The 23,310-nt window shown below is 42.3% G+C and overlaps 1 protein-coding gene and 1 long non-coding RNA gene across 5 annotated transcripts in view; one reads left to right on the top strand and one right to left on the bottom strand.

Moving 5' to 3' along the window:
- SPEN (spen family transcriptional repressor) overlaps positions 1-23,310 on the bottom strand; it is a 65,592-nt gene that overhangs the window by 26,182 nt on the left and 16,100 nt on the right. For all 4 annotated transcript variants that reach the window (XM_083876997.1, XM_083876999.1, XM_083876998.1 and 1 more), the window contains 2 exons: positions 21,127-21,447; positions 17,306-17,782 (listed from right to left, as the gene is read on the bottom strand). In XM_083876997.1, the coding sequence (XP_083733123.1) occupies positions 17,306-17,782; positions 21,127-21,447 (798 nt within the window). The remainder of the gene's footprint in view (positions 1-17,305; positions 17,783-21,126; positions 21,448-23,310) is intronic.
- LOC310918203 lies at positions 11,694-15,347 on the top strand. Its single transcript, XR_014591613.1, has 3 exons — positions 11,694-12,139; positions 12,786-12,909; positions 14,735-15,347. It is a non-coding gene; the product is annotated as an uncharacterized lncRNA (long non-coding RNA).

The raw sequence follows: 23,310 nt of genomic DNA, 5'->3' as shown, positions 1-23,310 counted from the left end.
GCAAAGCAAGACTTTCTGATACATTCCAGAAAAAAAAACAAAAGGTCATTATTTCCAGAATGTTTTTAGACAAGAAAAAAAAAATTATGGCAAGAACAATCCCCCCTTTCTTTAGGGAAATCCCCATCATTTTTCCAACTGAAGAAACATGGATATCATAATTCAAAAGTAAGTCAAAGGTTTGATGTTCTGTGAATGGGAGAATGATGGAAGAGTTAATTATAGCTGCTGTGTCACCCAGTTATAGCTCACAGCACAATCAAAATAAAGCATCTGATAGGGAACTATGTGGAGTCTCGAGCAGCAAAATACAACTCTTTTTCAGCTTTAAAAATATACATATCTGAAGCCTGAAAGCTGCTCAAGGACAAGTTCCCAGAATATCAAAATGAGAATATGGCTTTGCTTTTCCCTGTGAGTAATTTTGAAAACAACCACCCATTGCCAATGCAGAAAATAAGTTATTAAAAATTCTTCTGGCAAAAGTGGGTTCATAAAGCTTTTAGCATGAGCTAGGGAAATTTTAACACAGGAATATAATAGGATAAAACAACAGCTCTGATAATCTCCTCCTTAGAAGTATTCCAGGTATCAACAGATTTTGAGGCAGGTCAAAAATGGCACAAAAATAGCTTTATATCTTCTTTTCGGGCTTCTGCTACCCAGGGTGATTTTCTTCCAGAAGCAGAGAATGCTCTGACACTAAGCCTTTTCCCAACATGGGAAAACCTGCTCTCCCACATCCCTGTAAAGTCAGCAGAGCAGAATGCCAGCATGCTGAAGAACCAACCTCCTGAGCTGTCACAACACACGCGCAGTGCTGGGAGGGAGCTGGGAATGGCTCCTCCGACGTCCTTCACTGTGCTCTGCACTTCTCCCAGGAACATGGGATCACTGGGGAAGAGTTTGAGTATTTAACCAGGATTTCAGAAGCTCTTTTGTCCAGCCCAGATACTTCTAAAATCAATCTCACTCTATGGCATCACAGCATTGAAGAAAAATAATTTTTGCATTTTACTGTCAGCAAAATCAGATGGAAAAATGGAGCAATAAAAGAGATCGTTCTTAATTAAACAAGGGATAGACACAAAATCTTTCTCTTACACATGCACTTTACTACAGGTGTAGTTTACAAGGCCTTTTAAAACACTTATCTGCATTCCAAAATCTATTCATAACTTGCAATACTTATCCATGTATCTATTTTCCATTAATTGAGATTAAATTTATTCCTAATCCAATCTAAATTTTATCCACATGGGCTAATTCCTAAATCCAGCAATGGGGTTCAGACTCAAATAGACCTGGTTTCATGGAGTCGTGGAACATCCTGGGTTGGAAGGAACATACATGGATGAGGGGGCCCCGTTCCTGGTCTCAGTACATTTCAGCTCATTTATCACACAGAATTTTCCTTTGCTCAGTTCTAAATGCAAAGATAACATTTCAAATCCTGACATCCCACAAACCACTTCTCTCTTGCAGAGAAATTTCTCATTTTCAGGCAATTACAGTTTGCAGGGTCTAGCAGCAATGAAGTTACACTGAGTTTATGTGTGAAAAATGAAAGAACTGAGCGGAGAACACAAAGCCAGCTATCCTTTGTTCCTACAAAAAGGAGATAAAAGAGAGGCTCCAAGCCTGTCGATGGAATGGGAGACCCGCTGCTTCATGTCAATGGCAGCGGCGCTGAATCAAGGGATCTCACAACCTGCCCTCCACCCTCCTGCAGTTTTAAAATGTGGCACAATTGTCATTTCTGCCCGTTGATTTATCTGAGAGCAGTGAGTCAGATGCAGGCTGGGAACTCCCCGTGAGCAGCAGGTGGGATACAAAGCTGGAAACACGGCTGGAAATACGGTGGCTGTCATGGAGGATAAAGCAGAGGGAAGCTTTAACGTCCTACAGGCACTGAGCTGCCAATACGGGTTTAAAAAGGAAAACAAAACCAACCTGTTGTTGCTCAGAAAAGCTGTGACTGTCCAGTCCCTGAAGTGTCCAAGGCCAGGTGGGACAGGGCTTTGAGCTACCTGAGGTAGTGGAAGGTGTCCCCGCCCCATGGCAGAGTTAGAATGAGATGAGCTTTAAGGCCCCTTCCAATCCAAACCATTCTGTGATTCTGTCATTCTATGATTCTAACCTCTGTTGCTGGAGCAAGGTAAAAACAAAGTCACCTAAAAGCAGTTTAAAACTTTTGCATTTTTCATGCCAAATTTCAGCTGTGAAAAAATTAATACTTTTTTTAATAGCTGCCTTCAAAAACTGTTTCATCAGACCTAGTGAAGAATCCAAGATTTATTTTTTTTTTTACAGGAAATATGCAGAATGATCACTTTTTCCCTGCCAAAATTAACTTGAAATCAGGAACTCTGCCTGGCTCAGCTCAACTCAACACCCTGTCAGAATAATCTCTGAATGAGGATTATCTCCTAGAAAGATCTACTCAGGATAGGCTCTATCCCCGCTGATGGGAGTTACTCTCATGGCTGATGTCCGCAGCAGATTCCCAAGCTGGGTCAGGAAATTCAAAGTTAACATACAGTCATCTCTGAACAGAAGCAACAGGAACCCTCGGTTTTTCTCCCTGTCCCTCCCTTTCCAGATCAAGTTAAGTCACTGTAGATGATCTATGATCTCTATGCATAAAACACCAGCAGTGACAGCTCTATCTAGAAGACAAAAATCCTTGGAATATTTTATAGGCTTTGAAAAAAAACCTGCTCGTTAGGTTTCCACAACCTGGGAAAACAGCACCAGAAAATTGCTCCAAGTTTCCTGAATATACCAATTTGTTGTTTGGGAATAAAAAGAATTAAAAAGACCTGATTACTGCCAGCCAACAACCAGAAAAATTTGATGGCAACTGCTTAAGCTGAAAGCTTAAACAATGCACTGTATTCCATTCTAGCAATGGACTAAAGGATCTTTGCCTGTGAAACACTTAGACTTCTGGATAGAAAAGGATATATTGGAGCAATATATGCACAGGGCTATTACAGGCTGGTATTTCTGACCTACTGATAACCTAAGAAGATATTTAGCCAGAATTTTTCCTGTTCTCTACACGCACCTAAGTCAAAAACGCCCATCAAATCACACGTTCCTTCCTAAGAACAGCAGTAGCCCATTCCCACAAAGCTCTCAACGCCACCCCGTTAATCCAACAATCCAGGTGGTTGTTCTGCCACATTCAAGCAGGAATCATAGAATCCCAGAAGGGACTGGAAGAGACCCTAGAGATCATCTTATTCCAACACCCTGCCATGGGCAGGAATAATCACAACAAAAATTCCAGAGGTCTGGGCACACAGTAAGCAACTCCTTATCAGAGCTGATTCCAACACTGACCTAAATATCCAAGCAAGCAGCAGGCAGTTACTCTGTACACATGACGTGTCCCACGCCAGGGTATTTGTATGGGAAAAAAAGGCATTTCACACACCTGCGGAAATAAATACCAGGGGTTTTTCCCTTCTTCAAAGGAGTTGTTGAACCTGAAGCTGAAGATGTCAGAAAACTCAGTTCAACCTCTGAGGTGGGTTTGTATGAAGAGATCAAGAGGTAACAAGCTGTCGTTGCATTTTGCCAACTGCAGGCAAGCGCTGAAGGGGCTCAGCCCACACAGGGAAACCACAAAGAACATGAACCCTGCTCCTCCATGCGCAAACAAGGCTTTCCACTGGAAATATGGATGTAAGAGGAAGGGAGAGAAAGATACCTAAATGTTCCCTCAGTGTAATTACCCTGTGCCCATCACCCCGGCCTCAGCTCCTCCAGAGCAAAGCTCGCCGGGATGCGATTCCATGACATTCTTGGCACTCGTTCAAGCCACTGAGAACTTGCCACCCAAGGAACTTTGGTTTGTGCCTGTCACATACTCTGCAGTATTTAACAGCACTCAGCTATGATAAAACAATCCACCAAGAGGGGGGGAAAGGCCAGACCTGCTGCACAGAAACAAAAACAGCCACAAAAAGCACGCAACAGATAAGACCAGCATTTACAGCTCTAAAGAGAGATCATTAAACACTGCAGACTAATGAAATGAGGACATCCTCCTTCCCTTAACTTTTTCTGCTTTACCACGGCCAGAGAGAAAACTTCACTGATCTCCTGCTGGGCTGGAGCAATCCTAAAAACCAAAGAAATGAAATTAAATTATGTTTAAAGGCCATGGGAAAGCAACACAACTGTGACAACTCCATGTCCTTTATGTGGCCAACTAACACACTGTTACAGTGTTTATTTCAGTCTCTGACCAGCAAGTTTTTGAAGACACAGCCTCCAGGTACTATTTACCATATATTTCTCCTAAGTCAAGTGAGTGGCTTATTAACATTCTATTTGCATTTCTGTGACAGGCCTATAAATACATATAAATATATTTACATCAGTTATTTTACCCTGATGTCTAACACCTGATCTTTGATGCAAGTCTGAAATGAGTCACAGAGAAGATGGAGATGTTGTTCAGAAGGACGGACTGCTCCCACCCCCAGAACCACCTTCTCCTGCAGCCCTCAGAGTTTCCAGACAGCCTTGGACTCCTTTTAATCCTTCCCTGCAACAAAATAACCCATTATGATAGCTAAAAATACGTATGTTTATATTAATCCCTGTCTGGCTGAGGACACTGTCCCTAACCCACAGTTGGTGTTGCTACCTCGCTCCTTGACCTACATCCCCCTGTCCTTGGGCTTGAACTTCATACAGTCAAAAATTAAAAATACTAACCTGGGGGGAAAAAAATGTTGGTTACAAATACACTGGCCCATCTCTGGAGTAAAGAGTTGACTCAGCACTGACAACAGCTTCCCACTGCTGGGAAAAAGCTGCTCAATCCCTGCACTTGCCATGCTGGCCAGTGGCTCAGAAGTGGATGGGTTTGGTGTTGAATTTGGGAGCAGCTGGAGTTACCTGCCTTCCCAGCCAATGCCCCTTTGAACCATGGATGCTCCTTGGGAACAATGGGATTGCTCATGCTCCAAAAGGAACCCTGGAAAGCCAGAGGAAATGCTTTCTCAGCAAATGGCCACAGTGACAGCGCTCAGTGCTGGAAAAGATAAAAGTCATTGAGGCCTTGAGGGTGAAGTACAAAGCAGCTCTTTAGCTTTGCTTTCCCACAATTAACTTCCACTGATGCAAAGAGGGAAGAAAGAGGGTGGGTGTGAGAATGGGTGAGCAGGACGAGCTTCCATTTAACATCACCTTCACAGAGAGAAGCCCTGGGTCAAGATCCCTTGTGAAAAGTCCTGCTGCAGCCATCCAGAGCTCCCACCTCCTCCAGCCATACTCCAAATTATTCCAAGCACTGCCAGGACATACCTGAGGAAGAGCTGCTGCTCCAGGCGTGGATCAGACAGAAGCTGGCCAAAAGCAGCGTAATTGTGTTAAAGGGAAGAGCTTTTGCTACCTATCTGCTGATGATCTAAATTAGTATTTTGTAACTGACACCTCAGAGCACATGAAATCTTTGGACAACACCTGTATTTTAGTACCAGATTCTTGGGAGGCTGTCTTAACAACCACTGCCGATGGAAAAGGAAGGTATGAAGAGGCCAAGGGCTTTGCCCAAGGTCATTCCGTGAATCACGGAGGGAACAGGTTGAGGAATTTGATCTTCTGGCTCACAGGTGGCCAAGTCTTTTCAAAATCCCAAGAAAGCAACACAGAATCATTTAAGCTGGAAGAGAGCTCCATGATAATCAAACCCAACATTTAAAGGCAGTTTCCTCAACAACAGCCCTGCTTTCACAAAGGGACGTGGCATCCTAGGAAAAACCAAACTACTCCAAGTGCTGCCTATGAGCCAGGACAGCAAAATGCCACTGAAAATGCAACCACCACAGCATCCAAGTAGGCTACTATGTATTTACTCAAGGAGCAAAAAGTAACCTCTTTTGCCTTAAGAGCCCTGTCAAATGAATTCCTGGGAATAAACACTTCTAAATACAATTTTAAAACCATTTGGCATTGACTAAGTGTTGAGCACTGGGCATCTTTCAGAAGAAAAGCCTTTTTCAGACATATGCTAGGAGAAAAGAAGTCCTAGCACTGATTCACCTCCAGGTTACTGCAGCTACCTTTTAATATAAAGCTGCCAGAAGATCATGGCAAGCAGCCCCATAGAATCAATGGTGTTTTCATGTTTTAGAAAAGCATCCCACCTTGCCTTAAAAAAATCAAGCCAGGCATTGTTTGTATGCATTGCCTCCTCCAAAGCACTGGAGTTTTTTTTAGCAATACACAAAACACCATTTGTTGAAAATCCTGATTTGGAGCAGTTTTGAAATGGTGCATCCTCTCCTATAAACAGATCTGTTCCTGGGATGGAAGTTGCAATGGAAGGCATGCCAAGATACACAGCTGAGCTTAAGTAAATTTGGGAACATGCAAAGCTTAATGCAGAAATTCCCTTTATGGCAGATAACACCATGAAAGTTTAGTACTTCTAAAAATGGTCACTATTGTCCAAAGAGAGAAATTCAAATGAAAAATGGACAGAGCGATCCTAGCTCTCCATCTAAAATAAATCCATTTATCAAGGGTGTTTTACTAAGGGAATTTCGATTCCCTTACATCTTAGAATCATAAAATATTCCTTCTGATCTAAGATTCTAACAGAATCTTCTACAGCCTTTCAAAGAAACACCAGAGATGAAGGAAAGAATAATTTTGGAGGTTTTTTTTTTTAATGTCTCCTTTTAGATAGACAACAGTGACTAGAAGAATCACAGGAGAGCTCTGTAAAACCAGAATGGGAGCTGCTGTTCTAGAGTAAAGGACTACTTAAAATGGAAGGCCTGGGGGGAAAAAAAAAAAGTCATTTCTGTGATCTCAGGCAGCATAAATTATAGAGAAGACATTTGATGACTTCTATGCTAAGGATTAATTTGCCATTTAAAAATGCAGGGAACAGATGGATCTCTTGGCTAGGACTATATTTGGAAATTACTTCATTTTGCTGCCCACACGCAAATAAAAATACAACCAAAAGTAGAACTTTTTGTGAGCTTTCACATGGGTAGAAAACACTGAACTAATGAAAATAACACCAAAACCAAAATGTCTACAAAATAAGTAAAATGCCACAGCACCTGTTGTGGATCTGCAGTAGGCTGGGAGAGAGAACATGATTTTACTTTGTTGAGCAACTATGGAGAGTAATACCAGGCTAGGAAACTACATTTAAAAAAACAAACAAACAAAAAAACAAACAACCCACCCAGCAAAACCTGGCTGAGTGTTTGCCACTGAAGAGTAACTTCTGAAAAAGCACCTTGCTTTAACTCAATCCCATGGAATTTGTTAGGATTTAGCAATTACATCTTCACACATAGTCAGAAGTCCAGGGATTCTCTCTCCCAAAAGCCTGGGCCACTTCCATCGCACTGACGAGGGATCACAAAGCACGGGTGAGAACTTAATTTGTGAGAAAAATGCAAAAGTAGGAAAAATTCCAGAAGAAAATGCCTTACACCTCCCTGGACCAAGCGCCTGGACAGCCCTGGCCTCCACCCCACGTGGCAGCGGCTGGGAAAGGAGGAGCAGCGTGGGGCAATCCCGCCGGCACAGTGGAGACAAGGGGACAGAAGAAAAGCCCTCTGAGGAATTCCCACAGGCAAAGCCCATGCGCTTCCCTTACAGGAGTCAGGGCTTTCAAACCCTCAAACCATGGCAGCCACGTATACAGGATTAATTAGGCATCTTCCTTTTTTCCATGTGATTTCTCAGGAAATATGCAGGGAAACTGCCTATTAAAAAGCAAACCCCCCATCAACTCCCAAGACAACTGTTAGATACCATCTCTGTTTCTCCTCTAGCAACACAATGAGCCTTTCCTCCTTCTCTCCAGCTCAAAACCAAACAAACAAACTGAAAATTTCACCCAGCAAAGCCCTGACCTGGCAGGACGTCCTTGACGTATTCTCAGACTGCAGAACAGGGATAAGCACAGTTCCACGCGTGTTTAGAAAACAAAGAGGAATAGAAAATCTGTACTAACCCAACAGCTTCCTTTCTGTCACTATTCATCCTGCACAATCCAACAGGACACACCAGCCAGTACATAAACAAGGAAGGGAGGGACCAACTTCAAAGCAAGTGTGTAAATCTTACATAATTTGAGGGTTTGAGATCTTGCAGCAACCTCTTACCCAACGAGGTGTCAGATGATCCAAGGAGGTCAGACATGTAGCAGCCACAGTAAGTAGGACACTCTGCATCCCACTCAGCCCAGCCTAGCACTGTTTGTCCACAGGGACCTGGGGCTGGGCATTCTTGAGAATTCACTTTCAGGAGGAGAACAATGCCTTTCTTTCACACATTATCATGCCAGAAAAGCTTTCTGCTCTCAAACGGATGAAAGATAATAGATACATGAATGCGCTCAGAGCCACAATCTGCTGGAGATGCGTCTTAGTTATTCTTGATTCTTAAACTGTTTGATGAGGTTCTTATATTTTTGTCCCAGTATAAAACTGAGAATTTCTGGACATCCTGCAAACATGGAAGAAATGAGGATACAACCCTGAAAACCACTTCCCTCTCATAGAAAGGATTCTCCAACAGGTACGTTTCCCATGGTGGATTTCCAAATGTCTTCTAGCCAAAACCATCTTTTTGAGCTAAATAAAGCAACTGAGCACTGAAGCCCAGACATTTCTCAACAAGAAGGAATTAAAAGACTCCACATCTTGCTTCACCAGACAACAGAGTGCACTCATGGCTGGAAGGACCAGGAAACAAAGGAACAGGTCTCCTACCTTTGTTATGGGCCTCTTGCAAGGAGGGATCACAGAAAAGTCCTGTTTCCTAACGCCAAAGGCATTTTTGTTCTTACATTAGGCACTTAATGAATAATTATGCAAAGACTTTATTCACATGGCATCTACACAGTGCACATCTCCCTGCTCCTCCTTTTGGAAACTCAGCTTCCCTTCAAAGATTTTAAAAAATTTGGGCCATGTCCCAACACATATAAACTCTTCCTCCTCTATAGAAAACATCCAAGTCCTCACCTCTCTCCTGAGCCTGTGATTTTCCACTCAAGAGCCACACTGCCTTCTCCTCTCCAAGCAGCATTACGAGCTGACCACAAGGATCTGGAGTGGGATCCCTAATCTCCTGCTAAGAAGCTTTTGCACTTAAACCCTTGATGCCATCATTAGTGGTTTCAGCACTCGCGACGTCGCAGCTGGACTGCGCTCGATGCCAGGACAATAAGGGCAAATCTAAGTGCATCAGGTACACCGTTAATTCAATGTGCAAAGATTAGGGGATGATGCTATTTTTTATTTTTTCCCCAATAAGGCTTATTTACTATTAATTCCCATCCCTGTGACTTTATTTAAGTACAACATGTTCCACCTGAGATTGTAAGGTTAATCCCCAAGTTGCATTGATATGCCTCAAGGAGACCGGTTCTCCCAGCCCCTAGGTTTTACAGGGAAGGTTCTCCTGCATCCGTACCTCTGGCAGAGCCAGAAACATCCTCTCTCAGAAAAAAACCAAACCAAAACAAACAAAAAAAAACCCCAACCAACAAATTGCTGTATTTGCAAGTCCGAAGGGACGCGGTGTCTAGGCTTTAACCGGAATGTGTATGGCTGAGCCCAGGCAGTGGCTGGATTATTCCTCTGATCTCTATAATAACTGGTATTTTTTCAAGAGTTCAATACAGCCTTCCTCTCCTGCTATTCATGCCTCCATGTGAATATTCATTAGAAATTACTAAACTGCCCTTTATTCCAAAGGTCTGTACGACAGGGATTCTCCCTCCCACTTCTGGTGCCTGTGTCTCCATCTGAGCTGTCTGACTTCACCACCGCTGCAGATAAGCACCACTTTCAGACTACAATCCCTCTAATCTATTTTAGTCATGATTCACATCTGAGCTGTGTGTGTCTCCCAAAGAAAGGGGAATCTGGACCGCTCATGCAGAGAGAAGCAGCCACATGGCACCATACATTTCCCTGTTTTCCTTGGCTTTCTCGGGGTTGGTTTCCCCTTGCTCTCCCAGTGTGCAGCAGGAAGAAAACACGAGGCACATTTCTTCCTGCCTCCAGGATTCCTCAGACTAAGCCTGGCTTCTGAGCAGTAACACAGGCAGCTTCAGCTTCCCTGACCTCAGCTAATTCTTTCCTTCCCTCAGCCTACTCAAGATGATTAAGCAAAATACTTGGAAAGAAATCAAAGCCTTAAAAATGTAATTGGAAGTGACCATTTTGTTAATACGTGCATGCACAACCCCAAAGTCAAACCCAATCCAACAGCACCTGACCTTTGGTAAAACAGTAATTTTTAGCAGCTCCCACAGACTTAAGGAACAGCCCAAAGTCTCCCACAATGCTGGTGGGAGCAGTGCTATCCACATAGCTCAGGTTTTTCCCACTATTCCTTAGAAAGGAGGTTAATAAGACATGAAATTGTGAATTCTCACACCAGACATTGGCTTCCACAGACCTGCAGCGGTCCACGGGTGAGTTAAAAGTATCATTTTTAACACACATCCTTCCACACACCAGATTTTTCTCTCCCAGATGTGGAAAAGGCAAGCTCACGAGAGGGTCTGGAATCAGCTGCCACAAATCCTTATGTTCTCTAACAAAGATTCAGATCTCATTGCAAGAAACCTTTAAAGGACTGAAATAATAATAATCTAACAACAGTGAATTCGCTTGAAATTATCAAGATAGTTATCATAATAACAAAACAGAAACATTTTTCTAGGGCAATTTCCACTTCACCCATCCACAACATGATATATTTTTAAGACTCCTTTCCTGAAATTAATTTGAAAAAAGATTTTTTTTTCCTCTGCCAGTAAAGAATCAAAGGCACTTTGAGAAAGCAGCAGTCGAGCTTCTGGGCCCTGATACAGAAACAAAGCCCGACAGCCCAGATTTAGATAAGCACCCACTTCTGCACACTTAGGAAGAAGCTTAATTGCTTTGTCATTTAGAGCCAGCAATTACCAACTATTAATGGGAGTGCAACGGTAGTGGGGGGTATTAATTGCAGCCAAATGTCCACTCTTTTTTGCACAGCTCATGCCAAGAAAATTAAGTACTAAATAAAAAATAAATTAAAACCCCTCCTGGTTATAACGTTTTAAAGTATTTTATTGTCTCTTTATATGCAAAGGATCGGGGAGGGGCGGGTTCTCCCAGAAGGGCCAACAAAGAGAGAATCTCTATTTTATTTTGAAATTAATATGTTTTGAAATTAATGCCGTCCAATCACGGCAGAAGTGGTATTAGGATGGTACGGCAGGTTCCAAATGATCCTTTTGGGGGATTTTCGGGGCTGATTCCTCCAGTAAGGAAACCAGCGCTTAACTTCTAGAGCTAGCAGAGCACTTAAGATTTAAAAATAAATAAATAAACGACTTAAAACTGGTTGAGAGGGTGGGTTTCCACCCTCAGAGCCGGCTCTGACACAGGCGCTGCTACTTCATTACCCTGCGCTGTGTGAGGGGAAAACCATCACGCAGGAGCGAAAGCTGCACCAGCGCTAAGGTGGGGGGGGGGATTCTAATTTTTTAAATTATTTAAAAGGCTTTTTGTGCCAATCGCGGTGTTTTTCCCCGGGGCTCGGGCGGCCCCGCCCCGGGGGCGGCGCGGCGGCCCGGGCCGGCTCCCGCCGGCTCAGACCGGTTCTCAGCGCAAACAACCGCCCCCCGCCCGCTAGGGCCGCGCGGCGGCGGAGCACCCTTTTTTCCTCCAGAAACACCCGCTTTCCCCGCACAAGGCATCTGCTTTTTCCTCAGAAACACCCCCTTTCCCCCACCCACCCCCAACGCCCGAGACAACCGGGTGAGGCGGCTCCGCGGCCGCGCCGCCATTACAGCGGCGGGCGTGCTCTGCCGACTGTGAGGCGAGAGAAAGCTGCGGGGTTTCGGAGCAAGATAAAAATCTTATTATGCAACGCACATTTTTAATAGATTATTGCCGTGTCCAGGGTTGAGGTAATGCGGGCTGTCAGCAGCTGGGGCGAGAGGCTGAGGGACGAGCGGGCTGCAGCCGCTCCCTCCGAAGGGCCCCGAGGCACCATTTCTTCACTATCTGTGAGAACTTTGATATATCACGTTATTTTGTTTTCCACAGAAGGATCTATTTATGTGGTTACACATGCACAGGTACGTCTTTTTCCGCATTTCTCGAGTATAAGGGTTTGCTTCCTGTATTATAATCTCTCCAAAGCCATTTGAAATCGTTCTGCCTTCTGCAAAATCTCAAGAAACCTGATACAGTCCCAAGGGTAAAAAAGCCACAGTTAAAGTATGGTCTCGGTTATATTTAGCTGAGCAGCAGTACAATCTGACACGAGCAGAAACACAAGGAAGAACAAAGTGAAAACGCTCGACAGTTGGTAACAAAAACCTCCAAGATCTGAGGTGGATTTTTTTTTCAGTATTTTCTTTCCCTAATTCACATTTTGCCGTGCAGAGAGAACATTAAAGCAGTACATGGATTTACGTGAACAAAAGGTAAGAATAAGGTGTTTCACCTGACTCTGACAGGATTTACTGTTGCCTTTGTTAATGGAAAAGGCTTCCTACTCTAAGAAATTCTTTAATTTTCTTTTATAAATCTTAACCTAATTCTTTTCCCATACAAACTGTCGTTCTACCAGAAGAGATTAAAAATTTTCAGCTCATCTCTACAGTACCAAATGTATGTGGAATTACTTAAACCTCGACAAAAACCATCTCACAGATGTTTCAATAAAGACTGAACAACTACGTTTAAACTCGTTTTTCCTGATTTTTCTTCTGTCCTCAGCACAGGCACCTCCAAACCCACTCAAAATCCCAAATCCCAGCTAAATCAGTCATTCACCACCTCTGGCAGCAAACAATGCGGGAAGGAGGAGATGAAGACAATGGTAAAGAAAGGTTTCCATTAGGTAATGAAACTAAAACTCACTTTTTTCTACTTTCACTTCAGTTGTTGAAACAGGGTAGGAAAGTCCCTGACTAAATAAAATACACAAGAGGTTTCAGAGAGCCTGTTTTTCCCATGATTAAAATTCTCCTGACAGTATTTTTCATCAGTTTATTTCAATATTAAGACACACAGATACTCCATTCGAATGGTAATTCCTTGCTCCAGAAAGAATGTCATCACAGAGAAATCTAAAATTAAAACCTATCTCTAATTACCTTATGCCTTGCCCACTTGTCATGAGAACTTTAAATATAGCTATCAGAATTACAAAAGAAAAAAAAAAATCCCTTTTCAAATATCTGTAAGTGCAACTTCTTCCTGTTTCCTGATTTCAGGAAGACTGGAATAACTATGCTCACATAGACCTTGGTGAATATAAAGCCAGTGTTGTACCTAAGCTGAAAATGCTCTTTTAATTTCACAATATCTATTTCATATTACAAGCTGTAGAGAAGTAAGTAATCTAACTAATTATTCATCCAACTCCAGTGTCCTGGAGATGAGACAACCAAATAAACACTCTTAAAAATAAACTAAAGGTGACTACATTACACACTCTAGGAAATTATTCATTTAACTGGTAAATCCCCAGCATCCTCCACATCAGACAACTAAATAAATACTCTTAAGAAATAAATTAAAGGCCAAGGGAAATCGGGAAATCTCATCTCGGGTCACTTATCTGTAGACTGAACACAAGGGGTGTTCACGTTTTCACAGCCTGGACATCACCTACAGGAAATCAAACACTTCTGTCTGGGTTTTTGTAAATGAATTCAAACCACATCCCAACAAGGATTTTAGAAGCAAAATGCTCCACTCTCAGCACCGGGTGGTTCAGCATACTGCTGCAGCAAAGCTTTAAAAATAATCACTAACACATGGAGCAGCAAGAGACGCGTCAGGCCATTTGATGTTACAAAACTGAATCAAAACGCTTAGAAATTATTTTTAGCACATTAGAACACCTCGACAAGCAGCCTAGAAAAGTTTTTTTTCTACGAAAGAAAAAATAAAAAAGGGGGAAAAAAATAAAGCAGGGGGGATATTTCCAGGAGGCTGGGCAGGGCACAAACAAAATAGGGTTTGCTTCCTATGGGATCACCCAGCTTCCATCCACAGCCAACTTCTTCCATGACACAGTACAGAAAATATGTTTGCTAATGTATAATTTGTGGTGTGTGTCTGAATCACTGAAATGGAGAAACTGAGGCTTCTAGTGGTGGCAAATTATCATTTTCAAGGGCTTTTTTATTCTTTCAAGGTGATAAAAATTCCATCAACCCTTTTTCCACAATATGGATAGGTAATGTGCAATCTCACACTAAGAAGACTTCAATACATTAATTCCTCCTCAATCCATGCAGGAACCATCCACATCCAGCAGCTTCCTCACCTCAGCTCAGCAGACAACTTCTAAGAGGCCACAAAACACCCCAAATTAAGACTGGCTTCAGAGAACACTGGTTATTTTAAACTTGTTCTTTCTGATTTTAGTTTCTGAAATACTCGCTTGCAGCTCTATTACCTGCAAAGGCCTCCAAATATCAATTTAAAGCCAAGTTTAGTTGAAATCCAAAGCAGCAAACTCTGAATCTTTACAAGATAAAGGCTTTATTGGGTTGTTTTTTTAATTTTTAAGCAATCAGATCATATTTCTTCAGTATTGTCCAGAAAAATCAGCTCCATTAATTTTAGTATCAGTTACTTCACATAGCTCTTGAAAAGCACAATCAAGGAAACCCAAACTTCTCTTTCACCACCTTTCTGCTGCTTTTTCACAGCTCCTGAAGGACAGTGCCCAGCACAAAGTTTCCAAAAGTGTTGAACACCCAACTGTGTGTCCTAAACACACCCCAGGACAGGGAACACAACTCTGCCAGCTGAGATCAACAGGACAAGACTTGAGTGACCAAGTTCTTAAATTTCAGAAGAATGCAGTGTCATAAAGACCTTAATAATACCATGGCCTCATAAAATTGGCCATTTCCACTTATAAAAAAACCATAAAAGAATCTCCAGCTTCCTAAAATCCTCTAGACCACTACGGAAATTGCAGGCAATAATTATTCTCCAGACAAATGAAACTCGATATATTACACAGCAAGTGGGAGCACCGAACCAGAGAAAAGGGGGTGAGGCAGCATTCACTCACCAATGGGGTATGAGTGGCTTAATATTTACATGGCTAAATTCAAAGTGTCTTGAAAACTAAACACTTGTGCTTTGAAAGACTTAAAGGCCAGGTGGGGTTTTGCTTCCCAAAGTAAAGAGAGGGTTAAATGTTTATTACTATCTATCTAACTGATTGCTGAGAAACATGTAAAACTCTTTTCTGATCCTTCAAAATTAAATATACAATCCACCAGATTCCATTACTTGCTTGACTGAGTTTGATTTTATTGTATTAATAAGAAAAAAATGTTTTATTTCCTCCCAGAGCATCGTCTACTTTTCCACTACTACAACTAGAAATTGCCAAGAAAATGAAATGCTCAAGCACAGCAGACTCTGCTTTTCTTCTCATTAAATCTTAAAACTTGGCTCCAGTGGGATCATACTTAGTCCTCTCAAATTCAGAACAGGATTTCATCCTGCCTCGATATCCCAACAATGACATTTTATAAATATAACGAGTTTCTTGGATGCCCTTCTCATTCCACAAGGAGCAGAGAAGCACCAGTACAGCTTTTTCCTTCTTCCCCTGCTTAAGATTTTTTTATTAACCCTTAAATGTAACCAGCCCTCCTTTCAATCCATTTTCTCTAGGATTTTTTTGAGACCTCTGGAAGTCTCACAGATTTTTCTGAGCTGTAATAAATGTGAAAAATCCTTGACAAAGGGTTGTATTTATTCAAGCATTAAGCTCTAATTGAGGGAGGTGCTAGAAATAAACAACTGCTTAAAGCAGCCTAAAAGTTGTCTTAAATCTTCACTTGCTCTCCAGCCTAGACAGGACCTAGATTTCTCAATCTAGGAGGAGAAAACAATAATTAAAACAAGTAAATAAATCCTTGCATGATTCTTTAGACATGAGGGGGTGGGGCAATCAGGAGACACTGATTTCCTCATCTTCTCTTCTGTACACTCTCCATGGATGCCAGCCCATCTCACCCTTCCAGAAGGTTCAACATTCAAGGTAAGATTTTGTGAGGATAATTCCCTTGGTCAGAGAGTTCTGCCAGCGGTAAAATTCCATTCACAGTGATAATCACAATAATCACAGAATCCTACAACGGGTTGGGAGGGACCTTAAACTTCACCTAATTCCACTCCATGCCATGGGCAGGGACGCTTTCCACTATCCCAGGCTGCTCCAAGCCCCATCCAACCTGGCCTGGGACACCTCCAGGAATGGGGCAGCCACAGCTTCTCTGGGCAAACTGTGCCAGGGCCTCACCATCCTCACGGGGAGGAATTCCTTCCCAATATCCCATTTGACCCTGTCCTCTGGCAGTGGGAAGACATTCCCTCTTGTCCTGTCACTCCAGGCCTTTGTGAAATCAAACGCTCTACTGATATTTACTTAATGAATATTTTCAGTTTTAGAAAAGACCTGGTATGCAAAGGAAATGCTGCCAACTCTGCAAAACCTCCTGAAGAGCAGAACGCTTCACCGAAGAGCATAAAGCATTTATGGGTGCAACCGTAACTCCGTGGTTTCCACTCGTAGGGTGAATTTACTCTTAAAAGGCCAAATATCAGAGAGACACTTCAACATGAATTTAAAAATTATTAAAAGAAACCCATGATTTTCTATCACCTTTTTTCCCCATAAGTATTTTGTAATGCCATGCAAATACAGAGCTATTGCAGAACCAAGGACATGGGAAATGCATCCCCAGGAATTGCAAACTTGGGTAATTTTCTTTTAATTCTTCCAAGCCTACAATTTTTTGCTATGAGGCAGCAGGGGGAAAAATGGAAAAGAGATGGATCAACCTTGTGAATGTCAGCAGTGTCAGGGAACAAGAAGAAACAGAACAATACTGCTCATCATTTCCCAAAATACATTGAAGTATGGTCTGTAAAAAGCAGCTGACCTTAAAATTTGTTTTTTCTCTCACTGAAGCAAATAAAAGTGATCCATTCTCCAGGCACACAGGCAGCAGGGCCTTGTGTCTGTACATTCCTGCTCTGCCCAGCCACCATCTTATGGATGCTGCATGGATCCACCGTGGAAAATAACAAACAAGAGTACCAGCGTTCCCCTTGGAACCCTTGGTGCCAACAGAGCCTTTTAACATTTCACTCCAGTTCACTTCTACATCAACAACCAAAGGTTTGCCACAGAACAACTCCTCAAGCTCACACCTCAGGAAATGACCTGCACAGCCCAAGGCACAGGGACTTACCTGTCACTGCTGGTACTGCTGCTGCTGCTCAGGGAGTCGCTGCTGGAGGACCTGCTCCGGGAGCCGCTGCCACTGGGGGAGCGGGTAGGCCGGGCGGCCTGGCTGGCCAGGCGCTGCGGGGACTGTGTCCTGGACTGCGACGAGTGCGGTGACCGGCTCCGGCTGTGCTGGTAGTTCCGCTCCGGCCTTCTGCCTCGTACCTCCCGTGTAATGTCATCCCTGTAGATATCCCTGTGTACCACACTGGGCAATGTAAACTGCTCCCGGGCCCTAGGTTCATATCGGGGGTCATGAGCATCAAAACGGTTTGGACTTCGGCTCCGAGAAGTGTAATAGAGCCCATGTTGTAAGGTCCGCTCCCGAGGGTCTCTATAGTAATCCTGATCGTAATGTCTCGTCCGATCAAATCCGCCTGTCCCCCGCTCATGGTGTCCATAGGCACTATGTTCATAAGCACGCTCCCTGTTATCTGAAGCCCTGCATTTGGGAAGGGGGAAAAATATTGCATCAGAAAGGGGCAGGCACAACTAAAAGCAAATCATGCAAACATTCACAGCAGCACTCAACTTATTGTTGCAACTGCTTCTCCACTAACCAGCAAGAACCTATCAAGCAAACAATGACAAACTTCAAAACAGTTCACTTGACTTCAAAATTATATTTGTATATGATCAAGCTGAGCAATCACTTTGGTTTAATCACAATATGGAGCTTTCATGACCAGCAACTTGCCTGCACAGGAAAAAAATTTCAGCTTTCCCATGCAGAATCCTCATTTTATTTTCCTTTTAAATTCTTTTCCTTTTAAATTCTTTTTCTTTTAAATTCTGTTATTTTTCTTTTACATTCTGTAAATAAGAAAAACTTAAATGTTTGTGGACATCATCATTAACTTCTTTTTCCCTCCATTTTTGCGTACGCGCTTCAAAAATTTTTTTTTCAAATTTTGGTAATTACTGGAGCTCTTGTTATTATCCTTCGGCAAAAATGGCGTCACAAATTGGGCTGTAGCCATGAAAGCCTCCATGCGAAGCATGACCCTGAGGTAAGAAGCTGCTTTCAAAAGGGGTGGCATAACCCATAGAAAATTCCCAGAAAATTAGGAGGTTTCTTGTTGCTGTTCTAAAATATTTCACCCTCTTAGAGGGAATTTTTCCTTTGACCAGATTGCTACACTCATTTCTTGTAAAAGCTGTGGACGCTAAAGAAACATCTCCATTACTAATGCTGGAACTGCAAGGATGCAGGTCCCCAGAACATACTAAGACTCTACACAAGAACTGCGAATCCAATTTTTAGGCGGTGTTTTTGTTGTGACTGCTGCTATTACTGCAATCACAGAACTTCCATCTGCACAAGCTGCTGCTTTCCAGCAGCTACAGTCCAGTTCATTTCAGTGTTTCGAACATTTTAAATTGAGAAAGCTTCGGTGATGTTCTGAGTTACTGTGATCTCTCAAATAAACAGTAAAACTGACAGATAAAGGAACACTGCAAATAGTTGAGTATTCCAATTTAGACAAGTACCAGGATGGTACATCTTAGTTACATCCACAAAATGGAAGATCCCGAATGGTTATGTTGAATGTTTAAAAAACACTTCTAAAATTCTAAATATGTCAGGATAGCCAAAGGTAATTTAAAATTTAATTATCCATCTTATGAAGGACATTTCAACCTTTTTCTTCAGCCTTCTCTCTCAGATTCTTCCTTCAAAATCTGTTATGAGTCACTTCAATCCCCTGAATCCTGATAACTCAATTCTGCCTTGTGGCTCCTCCTCCTCTCCTGCATCACAGCTCTAGTTTGAATGGCAATAATATTTCAGGATCTTTTATAAACTGAAAATGGGATTTGAATCTTTTTTCATCTCAGGAAGTTCTTTCCATTCCTTCTCCAATGATTCCCTAGATCCTTAATCCTCTCAATATATTCACTCTCTATTGTTAAATTGTAACTCATGTCAAATTTTCTATAGGGCTCCCTCACATCTTTGCCTGCATTTTTTTTCTCTCAAATTATATAGAAAAACTGCTTAACCAGTGCAAGAGAATGTCTTTAACTTCTACGTCTGCTTGAAATAAATTGTTGCGTTTCTATTTCCATTACCTCTTGCTCGCAACAATAGAATTTTGAAAGCTAATTCAGAATCTAGCACAGAAACGTGTCTCTGTTTTGGCTCTTTTTTGCCCCTTTTGAAGGACCAAGATCAACAATTTTACAAACGATTGCATTTAGCATCCTATAAAGTGTTAATCAGTGAGAGATGATTTAATGAGGTCAGAGAAAAAGCAACATTTTCTAGCAGGTTACTGCTACACAGCTGATAAAAAAGAACAAATCCTTATCCATGAAAAGGACATAGAAGACAGACAGAGGAAGCAGAGCTGAACAGCTACTGGCTACAGTGCTTTCTTCATTTATCTATTAGTACTAAGTGCTACTGGAGTTAGTGGAAAGAGAGGGTTTGACTTGGGTTAGGAGAGGGGCTAATATACACAGGGCAGGACATACCAACCTTTTCCAAGTGTGGAAACACGACCTATATTCCCAATTAAATCTAGGGAGAGAATTGTGAACATAACTTCCCCAATTTTGGCCCCTCTTACAGGGGTAATCCACCTTCTTAATGGGCAAGGGTGTCAAATGATATTTTAGATGAACCAACAAGAAGAAAAAAAAAATCTTAGTGACAAGACACAAAAAAAAATTCCACTGGACGGAAGTAGTCTCAGACTGAAACCATAAATCTGAAACCCCCAGACTTCTTTCTTGAGACAGAAGGCACTTAAATAGATCCATAATTTTAATTTCCAGCCCTAAGTCTGAATCAAGCAGCTGGTAGAAGATCCCCCGAGGCCCGAGGGCCCTCCTCGGGCTGCTGCCAGCAGGCATCCTCTGGCCGCCTTGGTAATCATCCAGCCCAGTCACTTCTCACTGGTGTATCCACAAACGGGTATTAGCACCACGTCCTTAAAGCTAAAGTATGTTTAATGTGGAGCAGCAGAGTTTTTTAAGAGACTAGACAGTAATCCACTCCCCATGGCTACTGGCGTCTTGACTGTATACCATCCAATAAATTCAAGGCAGTAGTTCTTATCCCAGCTTTAAAAAAAAAAAGAACTATAATTTCCAAAATTTAGTAATGTCCATCATCTCTTTTTGCCAATACCATCAGAAAGAATAATCCCAATAACTTGGAAATGATGTAGATCCAAAATGGAACCATCACAAGCTGCCTTCGGTCTTCTCCATCCAAGCGTTATTTCCATGGCTAAGTGTTGTCTGTAGAATCCAAGGGGCCGCATCATTAAAGTCTACTATGAATTTTGTGGTGACAATCCAATTAACATACCCACTGCGTATAGTGAGAACTGAGAGCTAGGCATCAAGCTTTCACCGAATTCTAGGTTCTAGTATTCCGAAGATACTCCACAGAGAACTTCACCACATGTTGCAGTAAAAGATAGCTCCATCTGGCAGCAGGGATACATCCAGCAAGGCCTTAATATTATCCAAGAAATGGGATCGCTATTTCTAGAAAAGAGTAACTCCAATATCGATGCTGACCAAAGGAAATCTTCCATCTTAAAACCACCTTATTTCAAGTGTAGGTAGATATCCAACCAGCTGCAGGACACATCCTCTATGGATCCACAAGGTACCAGCCACTGGGATAGAAATCACTTCTGTTTCCAACCCAAAACAGGAAACATAGATAATTCCCAAAATTTTAAATCCATCTAGGGGCCCTAGATACGAGTTTGTGTTTCTCACCATATCAAATACAAAATACCTGCCTAGAGAAACCTTGGAACTTACCCATCAAGTCTCCGCTCATAACGTCCTTCCCGTGCATGAAGTGATGGTGGAGGGCCGTAAGCAGGCCCCCCCCCACCTCCTCTGAACCCAGAAACCTCTCTACTACGAGATGCTATGGAAACTGTATCATCCAATCCCCGTGCAGCACTGGGAATGGTTCCTGGTTCATTATAATCCGTCCGTAGGTCTCTGTCTCCCATTTTGTTGACAGAGTTGTGTGCCTTCTGGGCACTTTTGATGTCCACAAAATCCACAAACGCTGCCACTCCGCCTTCCGACCCCCTCTTAGGGAGGATTTTGACACTTTCGACACGTCCATATCTGGAAGAGAAGCAAAGCAAAGCATACATGTTAGTGCTGGTGGAAAAAGACCATGTTTAATAACATTGTCTCCTGCAAAATCAACATCCAACCCTTCGCCTGTACAAGGAAAATCAGTCACTGGGAGACACTAAGAGGGGAAAAGCCATTTTCCATGTAACTTTCCATGGTTACATTTAAACGCCTCTCTCAAAGTGTGGGGAGCCTACCATGGGATCACTCTTTTTATAGCAACAGAGCAGCAGCAGCTGAAGAAATAGAAAGGTGTTCACAACCAGAGCACCCTGCACATTATTAGTCTGACACAATTAAAATAAAACCATTTTTCCTTGTGACATCAAGGAAAAATACAGACAGCCAACAATTTTCTTAGGAGACAAATGACCTTGACACAGCAATTCCACTACTTCAATCTGTATTTAATCCAGAATTTCCTCCTTCCTGATCTCCAACCTGTTTACTTCCAGACCTCTCAGCACACGTGGGCAGCACAGACCCCCCAGACCCAGGAGCTGCTGGGGTTCAGCCTCCCACCCCCATTCCAGACCCAGCTGCCCAACAGGAGCTGAGAAAGGCCGGAGGGAATGTGACACCACCCTATGTAATGTATGTTAAGTAACTGCAACACTGGCACTTAGAGATGACTAAATGTCTATGCAAAATAAAAATAAACCCAAACATGTTTGTGTACACAAGGAAACAAGATGTAAAAACATATTTAAATAACTTGCATCCACTCACAGCAGAAAGGACAAGCTGGGCGGGATGAGCAAAGTGACGTTTTAACAGCCAACAATTGCAGGGTTTGGGTGCTCAGTTCTCTCAGCCAAAAGATTCTAAGCAAACCAGGGAAGAGCTTTGAACTGCAGCTGGTAATCCAGGACAAGAAAAGGGGAAAAGTGTATTTTTGAATGTGCCGACATAGAGGAAAAGGACATATAAATAAAAAACCTAATCAGGAAGTATTTGTAAATTCCATGAAGAATTATTGTGAAAAATTTCTGTGCACAAAGGCAGTACAAAGCTGGACAGATGTAAACAGACCTTACACAGGCAAAACTGTTCTCAGCCACACACACAGGGAGAAGGGCACACAACTGCCAGGCTGAGGCACACACGCTGTCAGATCCCGGAGTTGCCTCGGTTTCATGCCTGGCTTTTCCTACACCTTACAATTTCATCATTGTTGTTAGATGACTAATCCCTAAATACGATCTGAAAACCTGCCTTGCTGACTGCTGCCTTCTCATTTCAGCCTGACCTACTACACTTACATATAACCTGCTTTGGATTTAACGCCCTTTTTTCCCTGGTTTATACTCCACTGAACACGGCTATGTGCACAAACAAGAGCATCTTCCAAGAAAAAAAAAAAAAAAAAACAAAAAAAAAAAAAAAAAAAAAAAAAAAAAAAAAAAAAAGCCTTGTTGGGTAGAAATAGACATGGTCACACAACAAGACATGTTCCTGCCTCTCGGCTGAGCTTGTCACCTTTGTGCCCCTGGGTACAGCACAGGGATGTTAATTCTTGTGAGTTTCCTAATCTGTGATGTTGTGGGGGGTTTTTTTATTGTTTCTTTGTTATTTTATGTAATTAAAAGCTTTAAATAATGGCAAATGGAACTGCAGGAAAGCTGCTTTTCAAAGCATGCTCTCTTTGGAAGCTGCCTTGAAAGCAAGATGTAGAAAGCCCAGAAAAGTAGAGGAGATGGTTAATAAAATCTGCGTGAGGAAAAGAAATGGCCTAATTTGATGTGGCAGATGTAGAGAGAGCAGGAGAGGGAACAGGAAAGGAAGGAGAGGGAAGGAAAACAGGAAAGAGTCTATTTGAGAAAATGTTCATGCCATGAATGAACGTAAAAA

This window comes from Zosterops lateralis, assembly GCF_965231275.1.
Source record: "Zosterops lateralis genome assembly, chromosome: 22".
NCBI classification, from domain to species: domain Eukaryota; kingdom Metazoa; phylum Chordata; class Aves; order Passeriformes; family Zosteropidae; genus Zosterops; species Zosterops lateralis.
This window is presented reverse-complemented; position numbering and strand designations above follow the sequence as displayed.